At 46.1% G+C, this 15,371-nt stretch overlaps 1 protein-coding gene across 2 annotated transcripts; it reads left to right on the top strand.

Moving 5' to 3' along the window:
• The first annotated feature begins 813 nt into the window (after window positions 1-813).
• Window positions 814-14,949, top strand: MYD88 (MYD88 innate immune signal transduction adaptor). 2 transcript variants are annotated; one of them, XM_089533672.1, is made up of 6 exons: window positions 814-1,211; window positions 4,138-4,272; window positions 6,226-6,406; window positions 9,122-9,213; window positions 10,794-10,949; window positions 13,318-14,949. In XM_089533672.1, the coding sequence occupies exons 1-5, from the start codon at window positions 890-892 to the stop codon at window positions 10,946-10,948; spliced, it is 885 nt and encodes a 294-aa protein (XP_089389798.1). In that variant the 5' UTR covers window positions 814-889; the 3' UTR covers window position 10,949; window positions 13,318-14,949. The 2 variants fall into 2 exon arrangements, with proteins under 2 accessions (XP_089389798.1, XP_089389797.1); XM_089533671.1 differs by having other exon boundaries at window positions 10,794-14,949.
• Window positions 14,950-15,371: the final 422 nt, after the last annotated feature.

The following is a 15,371-nucleotide window of genomic DNA, read 5'->3' as shown; positions in this document are numbered from 1 at the left end:
GTCAAGCTGGGTTATTTCTGCTGTGTGCGGATGTAGTCTCAGAGCCAGAACCAGTAGACGCTCTCACCACCAAAGCACTCCAGAATGGAGGGCCTTTGAGGAAAATGTAGGGAGACATGAGCAAATAAAAGCCCATGAGGGCCATCCAGACCAACCCCATTCTGCCATGCAGGAAATCTAAATCAAAGCACCCCTGACAGATGACCATTAAGCCTCTGTTTAAAGACCTCCAAAGAAGGAGACTCCACTACACTCCGAGGAAGGAGTGTGTTCCACTGTCGAACAGCCCTTACTACTCTCAGGAAGTTCCTCATCTCTTTTCCTTTAAGCTTGCATCCATTGCTCCAATGGGTCCTAGTCTCTGGAGCAGCAGAAAACAAGCTTGCTCTCTCCTCAATATGACATCCTTTCAAATATTTAAACAGGGCTCTCATATCACCTCTTAACCTTCTCTTCTCCAGGCTAAACATCCCCAGCTCCCCAAGTCTTTCCTCATAGGGCTTCATGGTTTCCAGACCCTTCACCATTTTAGTCGCCTGCTGCCTTTGGACACATGGCTCCAGTTTCTCAATGTCCTTTTTGAATTGTGGTGCCCAGAACTGGACACAGTGTTATTCCAGGTGGGGCCTGACCAGAGCAGAATCGAGTGGCACTATGACTTCCTTCGATCTGGAGACTATACTTCTGTTGATGCAGCCTAGAATCGCATTGGCCTTGTTAGCTGCAGCTTCCCAGAGTGGCTCATGTTGAACTTGTGATCATCTGCTAGAAGCTGCGGAGGGAAGGAGGGAAGGGCGGCGAAAGCGAAACCGGTCTGGGCCGCTGCCTGGCTGTCTTCCTGCTCCTCTTGGCGGAGGAAGTTGCGACAGAGGGCCGAGCGAGAGGCGCCATGGCCGGGGAGCCTTCCTGGAGCGGGGTCCCTCTGGAGGCGCTGAACGTCGGGGTCCGTCGGCGGCTGTCGCTCTTCCTGAACCCGCGGAGCTCCTTGGCGGCGTCGGACTGGCGCTCCTTGGCGGAGGCGCTGGGCTTCTCCTACCTGGAGATCCGGCTCCTGGAGGGCCGCCCGGACCCCACCGCCCAGCTGCTGGAGGAATGGCCCAAGCGAGGCCCCGGACCCGGGGAAGCCGGGCCCGCCACCGTCGGAAGCCTGCTCCGGGCCCTGAGGGGCCTCCGGCGCCACGACGCCCTCCAGGACCTCTTGCCCCTCATCGGTAAACGGAGCCAGAGGAACTGCCCCTCCCCTGGACTGCAGCTCCCAGAATCCCCCGCTCAGAGTTCTTCCCTGACTGCAACTCCCACAATCCCCCAGACAGCTTTGCGCCACCCTACAGCTCCCAAGCCCCCCGTCAGCTTTCCCCAGCTACTACTACTACTCCCAGAATCCCCAAACTGGCTCCCCCCAGACTACAGCTCCCAGAATCCCCCAGATCGCTTTCCCTCCTGGGTTACAGCCCTCCAATCTGCCCCAGCCGGGTTTCCTTCGAAATGCAGCTCCCAGAATCCCCCAGACAGCTTCCCCCTCCCCCAAACTGTAGTTCCCAGAATCCCCCAGTCAGGTATTCACCCGAATACAACTCCCAGAATCCCCCAGTCAGCACAAGATTCTGTGAGCTGTCGTTCGGGGGGAGGGGAGAGGCTGGCCAGGGGGTTCTGGGAGTTGTAGTCCAGAGGAGTGCTGGAGGGTTGTAGTCTGGGACAAGTGCTGGTTGTGGGGGGTTCTGGGCATTGTAGTCTGGGGGAAATCTGGCTGAGGATTGTGGGGGTTGTAGTTTGGAGGAATGCTGGCTGGGGGAGAGGTCTGGAAGTTATAGCCATGAGAAAGGTTGGCTGGGGATTGTGGGAGTTGTAGTATGGGTAGACAAGTCTGTAGCTCTGCAGGGCCTGCTTCTGTCCCCTTTTCTCTCCTCTGACATGTTTTCTTCCTTCTCAGGTGGCAACCTTTTCCTCTAGCCAGGCTCCTGTGTCCACTGAGCTGCCTGCCTCTTTTCCACCTGCGGCTGGGACTCACCTGAGGGACCCTTTCCTCATCTCCTGGGGGCAGAGGCCTCACCTGTTGGATGCCCACCTTCAGGGACGTAGCCCAGGGGGGGATCTTGGGGTCCGGACCCCCCTCCATTAGAAAAATGAATGGTGTGTGCTGCTGCGCCACCACACCTAAGCCCCATTATAATGGTGGCACTTAGTCTGGACCCCCCCCCCCCCTTTCCTAAAATCCTGGCTATGTCCCTGCCACCTGCAAGGCTGAAGGCACCCAAAGACCTTAGGCTGCATCAATAGAAGTACTGTATAGTGTCTAGATCAAGGGAAGTCATAGTGCTACTCTATTCTGTTCTGGTCAGGCCCCACCTGGAATAACACTGTGTCCAGTTCTGGGCACCACAATTAAAAAAGGACATTGAGAAACTGGAGCCATGTGTCCAAAGGCAGGCGACTAAAATGGTGAAGGGTCTGGAAACCATGAAGCCCTATGAGGAAAGACTTGGGGAGCTGGGGATGTTTAGCCTGGAGAAGAGAAGGTTAAGAGGTGATATGAGAGCCCTGTCTAAATATCTGAAGGGGTGTCATATTGAGGAGGGAGTAAGCTTGTTTTCTGCTGCTCCAGAGACTAGGACCCAATGGAGCAATGGATGCAAGCTCCAGGAAAAGAGATTCCACCTCAACATTAGGAAGAACTTCCTGAGAGTAAGGGCTGTTCAACAGTGGAACACATTCCTTCCTCGGAGTGTAGTGGAGTCTCCCTCCTTGGAGGTCTTTAAGCAGAGGCTGGATGGCCATCTGTCAGGGATGCTTTGATGGAGAGTTCCTGCATGGCAGAGAGTTGGACTGGGTGGCCCTTTCAGTCTCTTCCAACTCTATGATTCTGTGACTCTCCCTCCCTCTTTTCCTCTTCCTTTGGCAGAACTCTTTTGGAAATCCTTCCTTTCGTGACTTCCTTCTTTTCACAGAATTTGCACCACATCCTTTCTGCAGCCCATCTGGTCTTTCTTGACCGGTTGCCCCAAGAGCAGATGCTGACAGGCATGGCTCTTTTGCACCCGCCCCGTTTATTGTGATGCTGGGATTTGTAGAGCACTCTGGCTGAGAATTCTCAGACATCCAGAAGCTACAAATCCCATGAGTCCATGACATGGAGCTATATAGATATTAAAATATAGCCAATAATTGTGGAGTGTCAAAGAGAGACCAGTGAGACGTTGTTGTTACTGTGTTCTTTCCAAGTTGGTGTTTTTCTTGGCAAGGTTGGTTCAGAGGAGGTTTGCCCTTGCCATCCTCTGAAGCTGAGAGCGTGTGACTTGCTCCTTTATATAAATTCCTTGGAATATTTTCTCATTGGTACTTGATTGATTTATTAGTAGATGCTAATGTGTAAGAGAGCCGGCGTGGAGTAGTGGTTTGAGCGTTGGACTATAACTCTGGAGACCAGGGTTCAATTGCTGCTCAGCCATGAAACCCAATGGCCAAGTCACACTCTCTCAGCCTCAAGGGAAGGCAATGGCAAACCTCCTCTGAAGCAACCTTGCCAAGAAAACCCCAGGATAGGTTTGCTTTAGGGTCGCCATAAGTAGGAAATGACTTGAAAACACACAACAACAATAAACAACCTCCCGAATTACTTGTGTGTCTGAATGCTATTTTTAAAGAAACTCAGTAGCAAAAAATCTTTGCAACAATTTTTATTACATGTTTATCGTTGCCGTGCGCCTTCACGTCGTTTCCAACTTGTGGGTTTTTTTTGAGAAGGTTTGTTTAGAGGAGCTTTGCCATTGCTTTCATCTGAGGCTGAGAGAGTGTGACTTCCCCAGGGTCACCCAGTGGGTTTCATGGTCACAGCTTTTCCACTTGCTGGTTACATGTGGTGTGATGGTTTTAAGCGTCGGACTACCACTGGAGACCAGGGTTCGAATCCCTGCTCAGCCATGCCAACCCACTGGATGAGCTTGGGTAAGTCACACTCTCTCAGCCTCAGAGGATGGCAATGGCAAACCCCCTCTGAACAAATCTTGCCAAACCCCCCCCAAACAAAACCCTGTAATCGGTTTGTCTTAGGGTCACCTTGTCGGAAACGACTTGAAGACACACAAGAAGAAGAAGAAGTCATGCTGGGTAAGAGATGACTTTTTGTGTGACTCTTTGCAGAGGAGGACTGCAAGAAGTACCTTCAGAGGAAAGAGCAGGAGGAGATGGAGCAGCCTGTCCAGGTCCCGGCGGTGGACAGCAGCCTCCCGCGGACATCCGAATTGCGAGGCATCACCATGCGGGATGACCCCTCAGGTAAAAAGACCGCACTCCTGGGCAGACATACAGTGTGGATTAGAGAGAACTGGCTAGGGTGCGAGAGTGAAAATGAAATCTCATCTTGGTTCAAAACACACTGCAGAAATAACCCAGTTTGAGACCACTTCGACTGCCCTGGCTCAATACTAGGGGAAAATGTAGTTCATTGTAGCACCAGAACTCTCTGACACAGAAGGCTAAATGTCTCACAAAACTACCATTCCCAGAATTCCCTAGCATTGAGTCAGGGCAGCTAAAGCAAACTCAAACTGGATTATTTCTGCAGTGTGTTTTGGACCCTTATATCTCTTGTGGCCTTATTTCTTGGGGACTTTTTGTTTTAAAACTGCAAAGCAGGCCGAAGTTCACAGGTGAACTCCATCCTCCCATTTGCCACAGCTTGCATCTTCACAAAGTACATTCGTTGGATTTGCTTGCCAGGCAACCATTCAAAGCCAGGTCTTGTAGCATGATACCCACCCTATATAACAAACACCCAAACCACCCCATGATTTTCAACCTTAGTCTCAAAGCTACTACAAGATCTCTGTGCAGACTGGCCCAGACTAACATGGCTATGTCTTTCAGTTCAACAAAAAAACACACAAATCCATGTACAAATGGTCCTGACTAGCTTAGAGCACCTTTTTGGTCAATTAAAAGGGGTTTCTTTTGCATATAGCTCGTTCATCAATGACAGGTCGGCCCCCATATCTGTGTGGGATGCATAGTTAGCTGGACCGTGATTACCATGGATAGGAATGGACACCATTAAATTACCTCGTTTCCTGGTCCCAGTATACCATAGAGTTGCCCCAGAGGACCTATAAATTCCTAGAGAGGATACCTCTCTAGGCATTTTCCAGCCCACCTCTATGGTATGTCACCCTATTGTTTCAGCTATGAGAATTCAAATATTGGATCCATGGATATAGGAGTTGACCTGTATATCTGAGTCGAACAATCTGTGATTCATAGGTCAGAGCGGCTGACAGTCCCCCTCCGTTCAGCTCCCCCCCCCCTCGGCCAGTTGGGACCCCCTTTCTGCAACAGTGTTTAGTCATTTTCCCTACCCATGTCTGTGTGCGTATGCACCCTCTTATGCAGCCCCCAGTTGCCATGGGCATAAAATGTTGTATACCTGAAGCTTCTAGGGGAGCCAGTTCTCTCTTTTTTTGGTTCTACAAAAGGAGCAATCTGAGGAGTCTGGAAGAACTGAGGACACAAAAGCAACCTTGAACGACTCTTTGCCCACCCTTGTCCTAGTCTCAAATGTGGCAGCCCTGTAATATATTAACTATAAATATATTATGATTGGGCTTCCAGTCTCAACTGCTTTATGATGTTGGTCTTTGTTCTGATAGAAAAGCAATTGGGAAGATGCAGGCGCAGGTAAGCTGCCCATGAGAGATACCTGTGACATCTCTCTGTCTGGATTGTTCCTGAAGGAACAATATCTGGAATGGCTGGTATCTGGAATGATGGAGAGGGCAGGAGGAAGCAGCTGATGCTGGCAATAATGTCCAGTTTCCCACTGAGCCCTTAAACTTGGGGGAAATTGCAGTAAATCTGCTAAAAATAGCAGGGTACGACTGCTGCCTGCTGCTTTCTGCACAAGTGTGCCACAGAGCCTTGTACAGAATGGTTTGACTTCAGGCTACATGCAGTTGGAAAGTATAGCTTAGAGCCAAGCAGGACTTCAGTCAGATGTGTCGGCAATTCACCTGTGACAAGTCATTGTGCCATTTAGGCAAACAGGCAGGAAAGCTTTCCTAGGTTTTCTTTGAGGCTCCTGACCACTCCCAAATGACTAATGTAGCTTTGCTGGACAACGCTAATAACTTTTGGGCATTTATATTTATTGGCAAGGTTGGCTTCAGTGGACCGTAGCATGACACTTCCCATCATCCCATTTTTAATTCCCTTCTCGCTCCTGTTCTTCTTTTGCAGGGCAGTTACCAGAGATGTTTGATGCTTTCATCTGTTACTGCCAGAATGACCTTCCCTTTGTTCAAGAAATGATCCAGGAGTTGGAACAGACAGAACACAAGCTGAAGCTCTGTGTCTTTGATCGGGATGTCCTGCCAGGGACATGTGTGTGGTCCATCACAAGTGAACTTATAGAGAGGCGGTATGTTGAGAGCACTGAATGTATATAAAATTCACCTGTTTTGTTTTCCTTCATAAAAAGCATGTCTTGGATGTTGGAATTCCTCACTGAGAAAATATGGACACAATTAGCTGCTTTGAGTTCAAGGTGTTTTTCAAGTAAAAGTTGACCCTTTTTAACCACATGGGAGGTTTTGCATGCAAATCTTCACTTTATGCACAGGAAACATGGCTTTTAGTGCAGAAAAGTATGTTTTCTGATCAAAAAATCCCATACAATTGTTTGTTTTTTGCACAGAAGCATAATTTCCTGCTTAAGGTGCACAGAAAACATGATGTGAATGTGCAGGTTTCCTGTATGGAAAATGTATTCTTCCACACAAAAAAGCCATGGCCAGAATCCTGTAGGAGTCGTATGTCTTTGTAAATGGGCTTACATATGTGGGAATTAGAACTGGGCAGTTTCATAATGCCTGTGTCGAGTAGTGGGCTACTGTTATGGCCCTACATAGCAGAGCCAGCATGGCACAGTGGTTTCTGTGTTTGAGTACGACTCTGGAGACCAGGGTTCGATTCCCAGCTTGGCCATGAAACCCACTGGGTGATCTTGGACAAGTCACAATCTCTCAGCCTCAGGGGAAGGCAATGGCAAACCTCCTCTGAACAAATCTGGCCAAGAAAACCCCATGATAGGTTTGCCTTAGGGTCACCAGAAGTCAGAAAATACTTGAAGGCACACAACAACAACAACAAAGGAGAGCTGGCAGATTGCCCAATGTGCATGATGCGCTAATTCACATGATGTACCAAATACATTGCACTCTCTCCGCTGGGAGAGATCATCCGGAGACATGGGGTGCGGGGTTATCAGTACGCTGATGACACCCAAATAATTTTCTCTATGTCTCCGACTGATGCAGTGACTGAGGATGGCGTCTCTCCTCTCGTGGCCTGTCTGGAGTCAGTAATGGGCTGGATGAGGGAAAACCGACTCAAGCTGAATCCAGAGAAAACGGAGGTACTTGTGATAGGTTCCCCTGGTCCAGGAATGGCGGTGGTTCCACCTGTCCTGAACGGGGTCACGCTCCCTGTGAAGGACTCCGTGCGCAGTCTGAGGGTGCTTCTTGACTCGTCCCTTCACCTGACTGCTCAGGTGAATGCGACGGTCAAGAGCACCTGTCATCAGCTTCGGCTTATTCGCCAGCTGCGTCCATACCTGGCCCAGAGGGACCTTGAAACTGTGGTACACGCTCTGGTAACCTCGAGATTGGATTTCTGCAATGCACTCTACATGGGGCAACCCTTATACCAAACCCGGAAGCTACAAATGGTACAAAACATGGCAGCCAGGCTGGTCACTGGTACTTCCAGGGCCAGCCACATTACACCGGTGTTAAAAGATCTGCATTGGCTGCCGATTCGCTTCCGGGCGCAATATAAGGTGTTGGTGATGACCTATAAAGCCCTAAATGGCTTGGGCCCAGGATACCTGAAGGACCGCCTCTCCCCATACATTCCGTCCCGCACCCTCAGAACATCTGGGCAGCAACTACTTAGGGTTCCCGGGGCTAGGCTTGTCTCCACTACCAGGAAGACATTTTCCATCGCCGCCCTGGCCCTTTGGAACACGCTGCCCATAGAGCTCCTCTCGGCCACCTCCCTGGCCCAATTTAAAAGGGATTTGAAGACCTTCCTTTTTGGTAATGCATTCCCCGATTAAGATGTCCTATGGACCTCCTTCCTCTTCACTGGCAAGAGGACTGGCTAACACGGGGCTTTTCTGTTTTTATTGTAATGGTATTGATGTTTTAATGTATTGTTTTTAAATTGCTGTAAACCACCCTGATCTGTGGAAGGGCGGTATATAAATAAAAATTTTATTATTATTATTATATTTAGTGTGCAATACACATTGCACACCAATGTGTATTGCGCATTGATGCTCATTGGTCTGGATGCACATTGAGCATTCTTGCCTGTGTCCTGATATGCCTCTAGACAATTCAGTAACAGGGTTTCTTAGCATCCCTGCTCCGTAGCTAAGTTATATATATATATATAAAGTTATGTAAAGTAAAAAGGTGATATAGAATTTCAGGGCATTTTTTCCCCTGGAGTGTGAATAGTCTCCCAAATGTGTGGTGTTATTTCATTTTCTCCCACAATGGGAAGAAAATTGTTGAAATGGTCCATTGCTGCTTGTTAGAAGCAAACAAAAGAATTATATTCCTGATGCTGAACACCCCTAATTTTGTCTGATTCTGGAAGCTAACTGGGGTCAGGCTAATGTTTGGATGGAAGATTACCAGCCTAACAACAGTGATCTCCAGTAGGGCTAGGGGAGAAAAATCCTGCCTGAAACACTTGGGCCCCAACAGCCCAAAAAGTGAGTTGCAATGGCATAAATCTGATTTAACATTATCATAATTCACCTACTACATGATTCCAGCTGTAATTAATCAATAAATAATATAAGGTTGTGGATGAGAATTAAAAGCAGATCCCCATGCCTTAAAAAATCAGAAGCTGTATAAATTACCTCTTACTGCATCTTGGATAGGTGGATGGATGTCTACCTAACTCCAGGTCTTTCATTCCAAATGCTATCATCCACTTTGTCAAAAATGATGTGACAATGCCGTTTCTCCTTAACCAGACTGACACTCGTTTTCTTATACTTCTTCCTTTAATGAGCACTGCTTTTCTTTCCCTATTCTCCTTCTATATTTAACTACAGATGCCGGAGAATGGTGGTGGTAATTTCGGACGATTACCTAGACAGCGAAGAGTGTGATTTCCAGACCAAGTTTGCTCTAAGTCTCTCTCCAGGTCAGCTCCTTTTAAAAAAACCAAACACTGGGGTGGACTGAGCCATGTAGATTGGGGTGGGAAAACTTCAAGTCCCAGATCCCACTTTTGTGCTTCCCAGAGTCCCTGCCAGTCTTCCAAAGCCCCCAGAAGTCTTGCCTCCAAATTGCCTCAGCTTTTGTCTGTATCCCACTCAAAAGAATGTCAAAAGTGTCACGTCTGGTCCCCATTTTGGCAAGGATCATACCCTCCAACTGTCCCAATTTGGCAGAGACAGTCCCAATTAACCCTCTGTCATGCCACTGTTTTTAGCCATTTTCTCTCTTCCCTCTTCTCTTTGTCCTCAGCTTACTTCATTTGCTGCAAAATGAGTTCAAAGTGCAGAAGTAGTTTATAGTCAGTTAACTCAGCTGGAGAGAGGAGAAGAGTGGTAGAATTGTGCCCTTCCCAGTAGGCAAAAGCAAGATGCTCCACTGCCTCCTGGCTTGTGCATTCTTCTACATTAATAACTTTTGCCATCTTGACCACATCTGATATTGTTAGGCTTCACAAGAATCCTGGTTTTCAATAGTGAAATGTTGGAAAGTATGCAGGATTTGGCTTAAAGCAGAGGTATTTTGGTGGGTTTGACACACAACATATTGGTGGGTGAAATTCCCTCACTACACATAATTGCTCACCTCTGCTTCCTCTAAGCAAGTGGGAGCAAGAAGGAAATAGGGAAATAGGCCTTGGGAAGACTACTAAGAATAAAGGCCAGAGATGGGCAACTGTGGAGAATTTGGGAGCCAATTCTTTGCCCCAAGACTGTTGGTGAGCTTCAGATATTGCCAAGACTGCAGAAAAACAGAAATGACCAAAAGTTCGCTTCTGATTTTGAAAAACCAAGGTGGCCCAAGAGAAATGTATCTCATCAAGGCTCAGAATGAAAAATCAGTTATTTTCTGTCTTGTTTTTCCATGCCACCCTGTATGCACTCGATCTCGCCTGGTTTTGGAAGCTAAGCAGGGTCAGGCTTGGTTAGTGTTTGGATGGGAGACTATAGGGGATTCCAGGGATCTCCAGGCAAGACTAGAAGGATTTCATTTGAAGCCTTAGTGGATTGCTGCTGCCAGTCATAGCTGACATACTGGTTCATACATCAGAGTAGGACAATGCAGCCTGCAGGCATGCACACTCCTTCTGGTTCCATTTGATGGTCCCATAGGTGCCCAGGAGACTGCCAAAGCTTCTAGGCCCTCCATTAAAACAATTAGATGTTGAGCAAAACACCCCTTCTCCCAAAACTGCCACAAAAATATAGCGGTTTGAGTCCCCTTTTCCCTTGGAAAAAGAGCCTGGGGAAATGTCCTGTTTTTCATCCAGAGCCTAGAACTGGAAGTGGTGTCACATCACTCCCTGTCATATCAGGAATGATGCTGCAGCCTGTGGGATCGGGTCTTATAAGGGAAATGTCTCTTCCCCACCTTTGCACTTGTGCACGATGGTGTGATTGTAGTATAGGGCACCTCCGTATGTTGCTCTGCAAAGCAATCAGGTGAAGATGCCCTTAGTGATCTTGTGTCTTTCATGTCACACTTCCATACTGGCTTTTTCCCCAGGAGCTCGCCTCAAGCGCCTCATCCCAGTGAAATGCAGAAGCATGAAGAAAGAGTTCCCGAGCATCTTGAGGTTTATCACCATTTGTGACTACACCAATGCTGCCACCAAAAAATGGTTCTGGACACGATTGGCCAAATCTCTCTTGCTCCCTTGATGTAAGACTACAAGACAGGGTGGTTCGTGGTTTGGCTTGACTGTGCTTTTAGGAAGCAGTAGGCCTGTAATCTTCACCACAAATGCAAGCAAGCTTGATTCAGTTCAACTCTGCTGAATTTCTGGAATGACATGGTGCCTCAAAACTTGGCCAGGACAGGGGTGGTGCTGGGGATGGAAGTTAAGGAAAGCTTAAGATGCTTAAGAGATATTTGTCAGGTCTCCATTCCTGCATTTTAGTTGTTCTCTGTCCTGAAAAACTGGAGCACCAGGAAAAACCTGATGGAGGAGGAGAGAGCATTCAACAGCAATGGCACGTGAATTAATGGTTATCTTCAACAAGGTGTTGAACATCTTCTATGCTGTTAAGTTTCAGGGCCAGTAAAGCATCTTTTGTCCTGGTACAAGCTAACAATTGGGCTAGTCCAGAAACCTTTTTCTGATGCAGGTGAGTTCCAGATACCTTAAAGCAAGAATGAAGAATGAGAGCCTTATTGCATGAGAAAAGAAAGCTGAAAGGGCACAGGAGAGTAGTGGCTTTCTCCAAGCCCCTCTGCATGCTGTCCTACCACTTCCGTCCTCTTCCAGAGGGAGACAGTTATCAAAGCGTGCCTTTTGTTGTGCTGGACAAATCTGTTTGGCACATTTTGACAACCATCTCCCTCAGGAAGAATGCAGAATGGCACAGAGAAAGTTGCTACTCTCCTGCTCCATCTCAGCTTTCTTTTCTCATGCGATAAGGCTCTCCATTCTTGATCAAGAAGGGCTTATGTTTTATGGAGTGCCAATATGTAGATGCAACATGAAAGACTTCTGTACACACACAGACATGTACAGTGTATGTCTGGGTTCTGGGCCAGGATCCTGCCACTTTTTATTGTTGTACCTCTCCATCTGTGACATCAATGCAGAGCAGAAGTTTGTAGCCTTCTCTTCTTAAGAAGACAATAGCCAAACTTTGGGAACAATGACTAGAAACTTCAGTTTCAGTTTTCATTTCCACTTTCTTCTTACTCAGGGTACTTAACTGCTTAAAGACTACTGGGTTCTGTATGAAGCAGTATAGAAAAGTAGATGCTTTTGCTAAATGCTGTTGCTTCCGCACTAGAAATAATGCAGTTTGACACCACTTTAAGTACTGTAGCTCCATCCTGTGGAACCCTGGGATTTGTAGGTGTACAAGGCATTTAGCTTTCTCTGCCATAGTGCTAGTGTCTCACACAAAACTACAAATTCCAGGATTTTGTAGGATTGAGCCATGGCTGTTAAGGTTGTGTCAAACTGCATTATTTCTACAGTGTAGATGAACCTTGAGGCACTCCTAGCAACAGAAGAGGAAGATTCTCTGTTACCTGAGTTTACTGATACCTATCTTGCCTCTGGGCAGTGGACAGGAGCAGTCTCTGGTCAGACAAATAATATGTTTGCTTCATGGGGCTGTCTGCATTCTTTGCATAGTCTGCCTTAATTTAAGAACTCGTTGCCTTTGAGCAAACTTTTAGTACACAGCGTAGGAGTATGAACAGTCTGGTACCATATGACTTTTCAGAACTTCATTAAGCACTTTGCTATAGAAAGGTGAAGGGGTCACCTGAGGCAGCCCATAGCTCATAACTAACCAATTCATTTTTTTTAGATTACAACTTCCAGAATCAGGGAGTTGTAGGCACCCTAAAAATTATTGTTGCTGGGAAAATCCATCTGTCTCTCCCCACCTACCAGCTGTGAGGATTGTGGTTAAACTCTGCACTGTCCTTTCCCATCAGTTTGTGCAGTCCAGGCCACCCTGTACCACAGCTGAAGAACAATCCACACAAGAATTTGAGGGGTGGAGGGAAACAAGGTTGTTGTTGTTGCTCCTCCTCCTCTACACATGGGGGAGCCAACATACTGAGAAAACTACTCTGCCAGACCTGCATAATAAGTTCATAGTAGGGGAAGTACCTGAGGATCTTCAGGGCTTCTGCAGCCACTGGTTTGGCAGCAGTGGCCCCCTGGTCTGGAGGATTTGCACCCATGAGCACTAACAAATGCCAGGTGCTGTAGTCAATATTTTTAGAAGGACCTAGCAAAACCACCTTTGACTATTCCTTGCCTAAGAAAACCCTATGAATTCATAGGGTTGCCATAAATCAACAGGCGACTTGTTGACACAGGATGTCCAACGTTGGTCATCTGACTGCTATTGCTTTTCTGTCTCTTTCCACCGTATGTAATGCTAGTTGTCAGCACCAGAATTGGTCCCATTAGACTATTTTAATCCTCTCCTCTTTAGGTTTCCCTCCTAAAGAATTATTAACCTTTTGCAAGTCTTCAAATTCCTCAAACCAGGTGATAATTCTTCCTTACGTTTGAGTGATTTTGTTTCAGTTACATCATGATACAACACACCTTGAACAGACAGAAGAAGAAGGTCAGATTATCTCTGAATACATACTAAATCCGAGAGAGTCACCTGGTTTCCTCTTAGCAAATGAAGTGAGGAAATATTCTGTTGTATCTCAGCTGATATGGGTGAGTGGGATGGGCCTCACATACGTCTTTGTAGATAATGGAAGTTTGTTCACTTATTATCTGGATTTAAGACACCTTTTCTTGTGCTTGTTTTTACAGGCTAGGTTTTGCAGGGTATTTGAACCACACCTTCTTGTTCACTTTTCCAGATCGCTTATGGCGCTCCCCACTCCTTGCTCTCAATTCTGAATTCCACTCAGCCCTGCCTAACCAAAAGTTCTTTCCATTTATGACTTCCATACTGCACTGTTATAGTAGTTTGATACCACCTTAGCTGCCATGACTCCTTGGGCAATGCAGGATTGTTGTTTTTCCCCAAGTATTTAAAATTATACTCTAGAGAAGTCAGGTGCCCTATGACTATGAAGCTACAAAGCCTAGCATTCTGTAGAGTGCATCCATGGCAATTAAAATGGAATCAAAGTGTTAACAATTGTATAGTATAGGTTGAGTATCCCTTATCCAAAATTCTGAAATCTGAAATACTCCAAAATCATCCACATGGGTGGCTGAGTGGCTGAGACAGTGACACCTTTGCTTTCTGATGGTCCAATGTAGATAAACTTTTTTTTAAATTATTAAAAATATTATGTATAAAATTACCTTCAGGGTATATGGATAAGGTTTTATAAATGAATTTTATTTATATATACCGCTATTCCAAAGAATAGCTGTTCACTGCTATGAATTTTTGTGTTCAGATTTGGGTCCTATTCCAAGATGACTTATTACATATTTGCAAACATTCCAAAAACCAAGCCACTTGTGGTCCCAAGCATTTCAGATTAAGGGAGACTCAACCTGTATATATTTTCCTAGATACCAGTTGATCTAGTCACCAAGGCATTGTGTTTGAGAAATGCAGGTTCAGATGCAGGTATTTGGTGGCCTTGGGCAACTTTCTGTCATTTTCTCTCAGACTAACCAACAAAATGAACTTTTGACGCAAGAATGCTACGGGACTCTAGTCTGAGCTTCTGTAGAACAAGAAATGCTGTGTATATTTCTGTTGTGCTTCAGTTCAAACAGATCAACAACAAACATTTATTTTTGTTATCTGAACATAGGGAAGCTGTGATGGATCTGGCCAGTCTTGTTTCCTACAGTGAAAGACCCAAATGTTATCAGCCTTACCCCCAGCAAATTTGTTCAAATTTACAATCTGAACACCTCACTTGTTAAAGGACGTTGTTAAAGAATTAGAAAATAATTTACTTAGTGCTGTTTTATGTGTGCTGTACTTTTTGTTTGCTTCTTCAAATACAACCTTGTTGTTTTATCAGGCTTGTACAATCCTGGGCAGAGATGGGAATTTCATATAACCTGCAGCTGCAGGTTGTTTACTCAATGTATTGTCAGTGTTTGATGTGTCTGTTACTTCATGGATCTTTTATGGGCCAGTTTTAACATTTTATTGTACCACACTTTGAGCATTATTGGGTAGGACTGGATTTTCTATGTATATTTGAATAATAAAAAGTTGACTACTATTGCAGGTATTTTGAATGTGGTCACTGCTAAAGTATGGGTTTCTATCAAACATTGGCTGTAATCCTGCATCGTCCTTGTGCAGTGCAAATCGACACCTGTGTTCACTGCAGAGATGTTACGCTGCACAACTCTTCTGCTGAAATTGCACAAATAATTGTGTGTCTGACAGTGTTCCTGCTGATTGTTCCATTGTGTAATGGGGAGTGACCAGGGGCTGTTTCTGCATTCCCAGTGAACCAAGTGGTGGGTTGAAGCTAGTGACAAATATTTTCACATCACTGAAAGATGTGTAATGGACACAGTTGTTGTTACAGATCATCCAGGCCCTGAGCTTTCAAGGCCAAAACCTGACACCTAGAAATGGGCCTTGGTGGTGTTATTAAGCGTTATACATGAAATATCAACCACAGTTGCTCATA

The sequence above is a fragment of the Sceloporus occidentalis genome, unplaced genomic scaffold (genome assembly GCF_023333645.1).
Source record: "Sceloporus occidentalis isolate IW3139 unplaced genomic scaffold, rSceOcc1.0.p SCAF_7, whole genome shotgun sequence".
Lineage (NCBI taxonomy): Eukaryota > Metazoa > Chordata > Lepidosauria > Squamata > Phrynosomatidae > Sceloporus > Sceloporus occidentalis.
The sequence above is the reverse complement of the archived record's forward strand: the minus strand, read 5'-3'. Positions and strand labels throughout refer to the sequence as shown.

Bases quoted from the DNA above. Each gene is read 5' to 3' on its own strand.
- MYD88 (XM_089533672.1), top strand. From the start codon at position 890: ATGGCCGGGGAGCCTTCCTGGAGCGGGGTCCCTCTGGAGGCGCTGAAC. The intron at 1,212-4,137 runs GTAAACGGAGCC...GACTCTTTGCAG, and splicing joins GGACCTCTTGCCCCTCATCG to AGGAGGACTGCAAGAAGTAC. The intron at 4,273-6,225 runs GTAAAAAGACCG...CTTCTTTTGCAG, and splicing joins CATGCGGGATGACCCCTCAG to GGCAGTTACCAGAGATGTTT.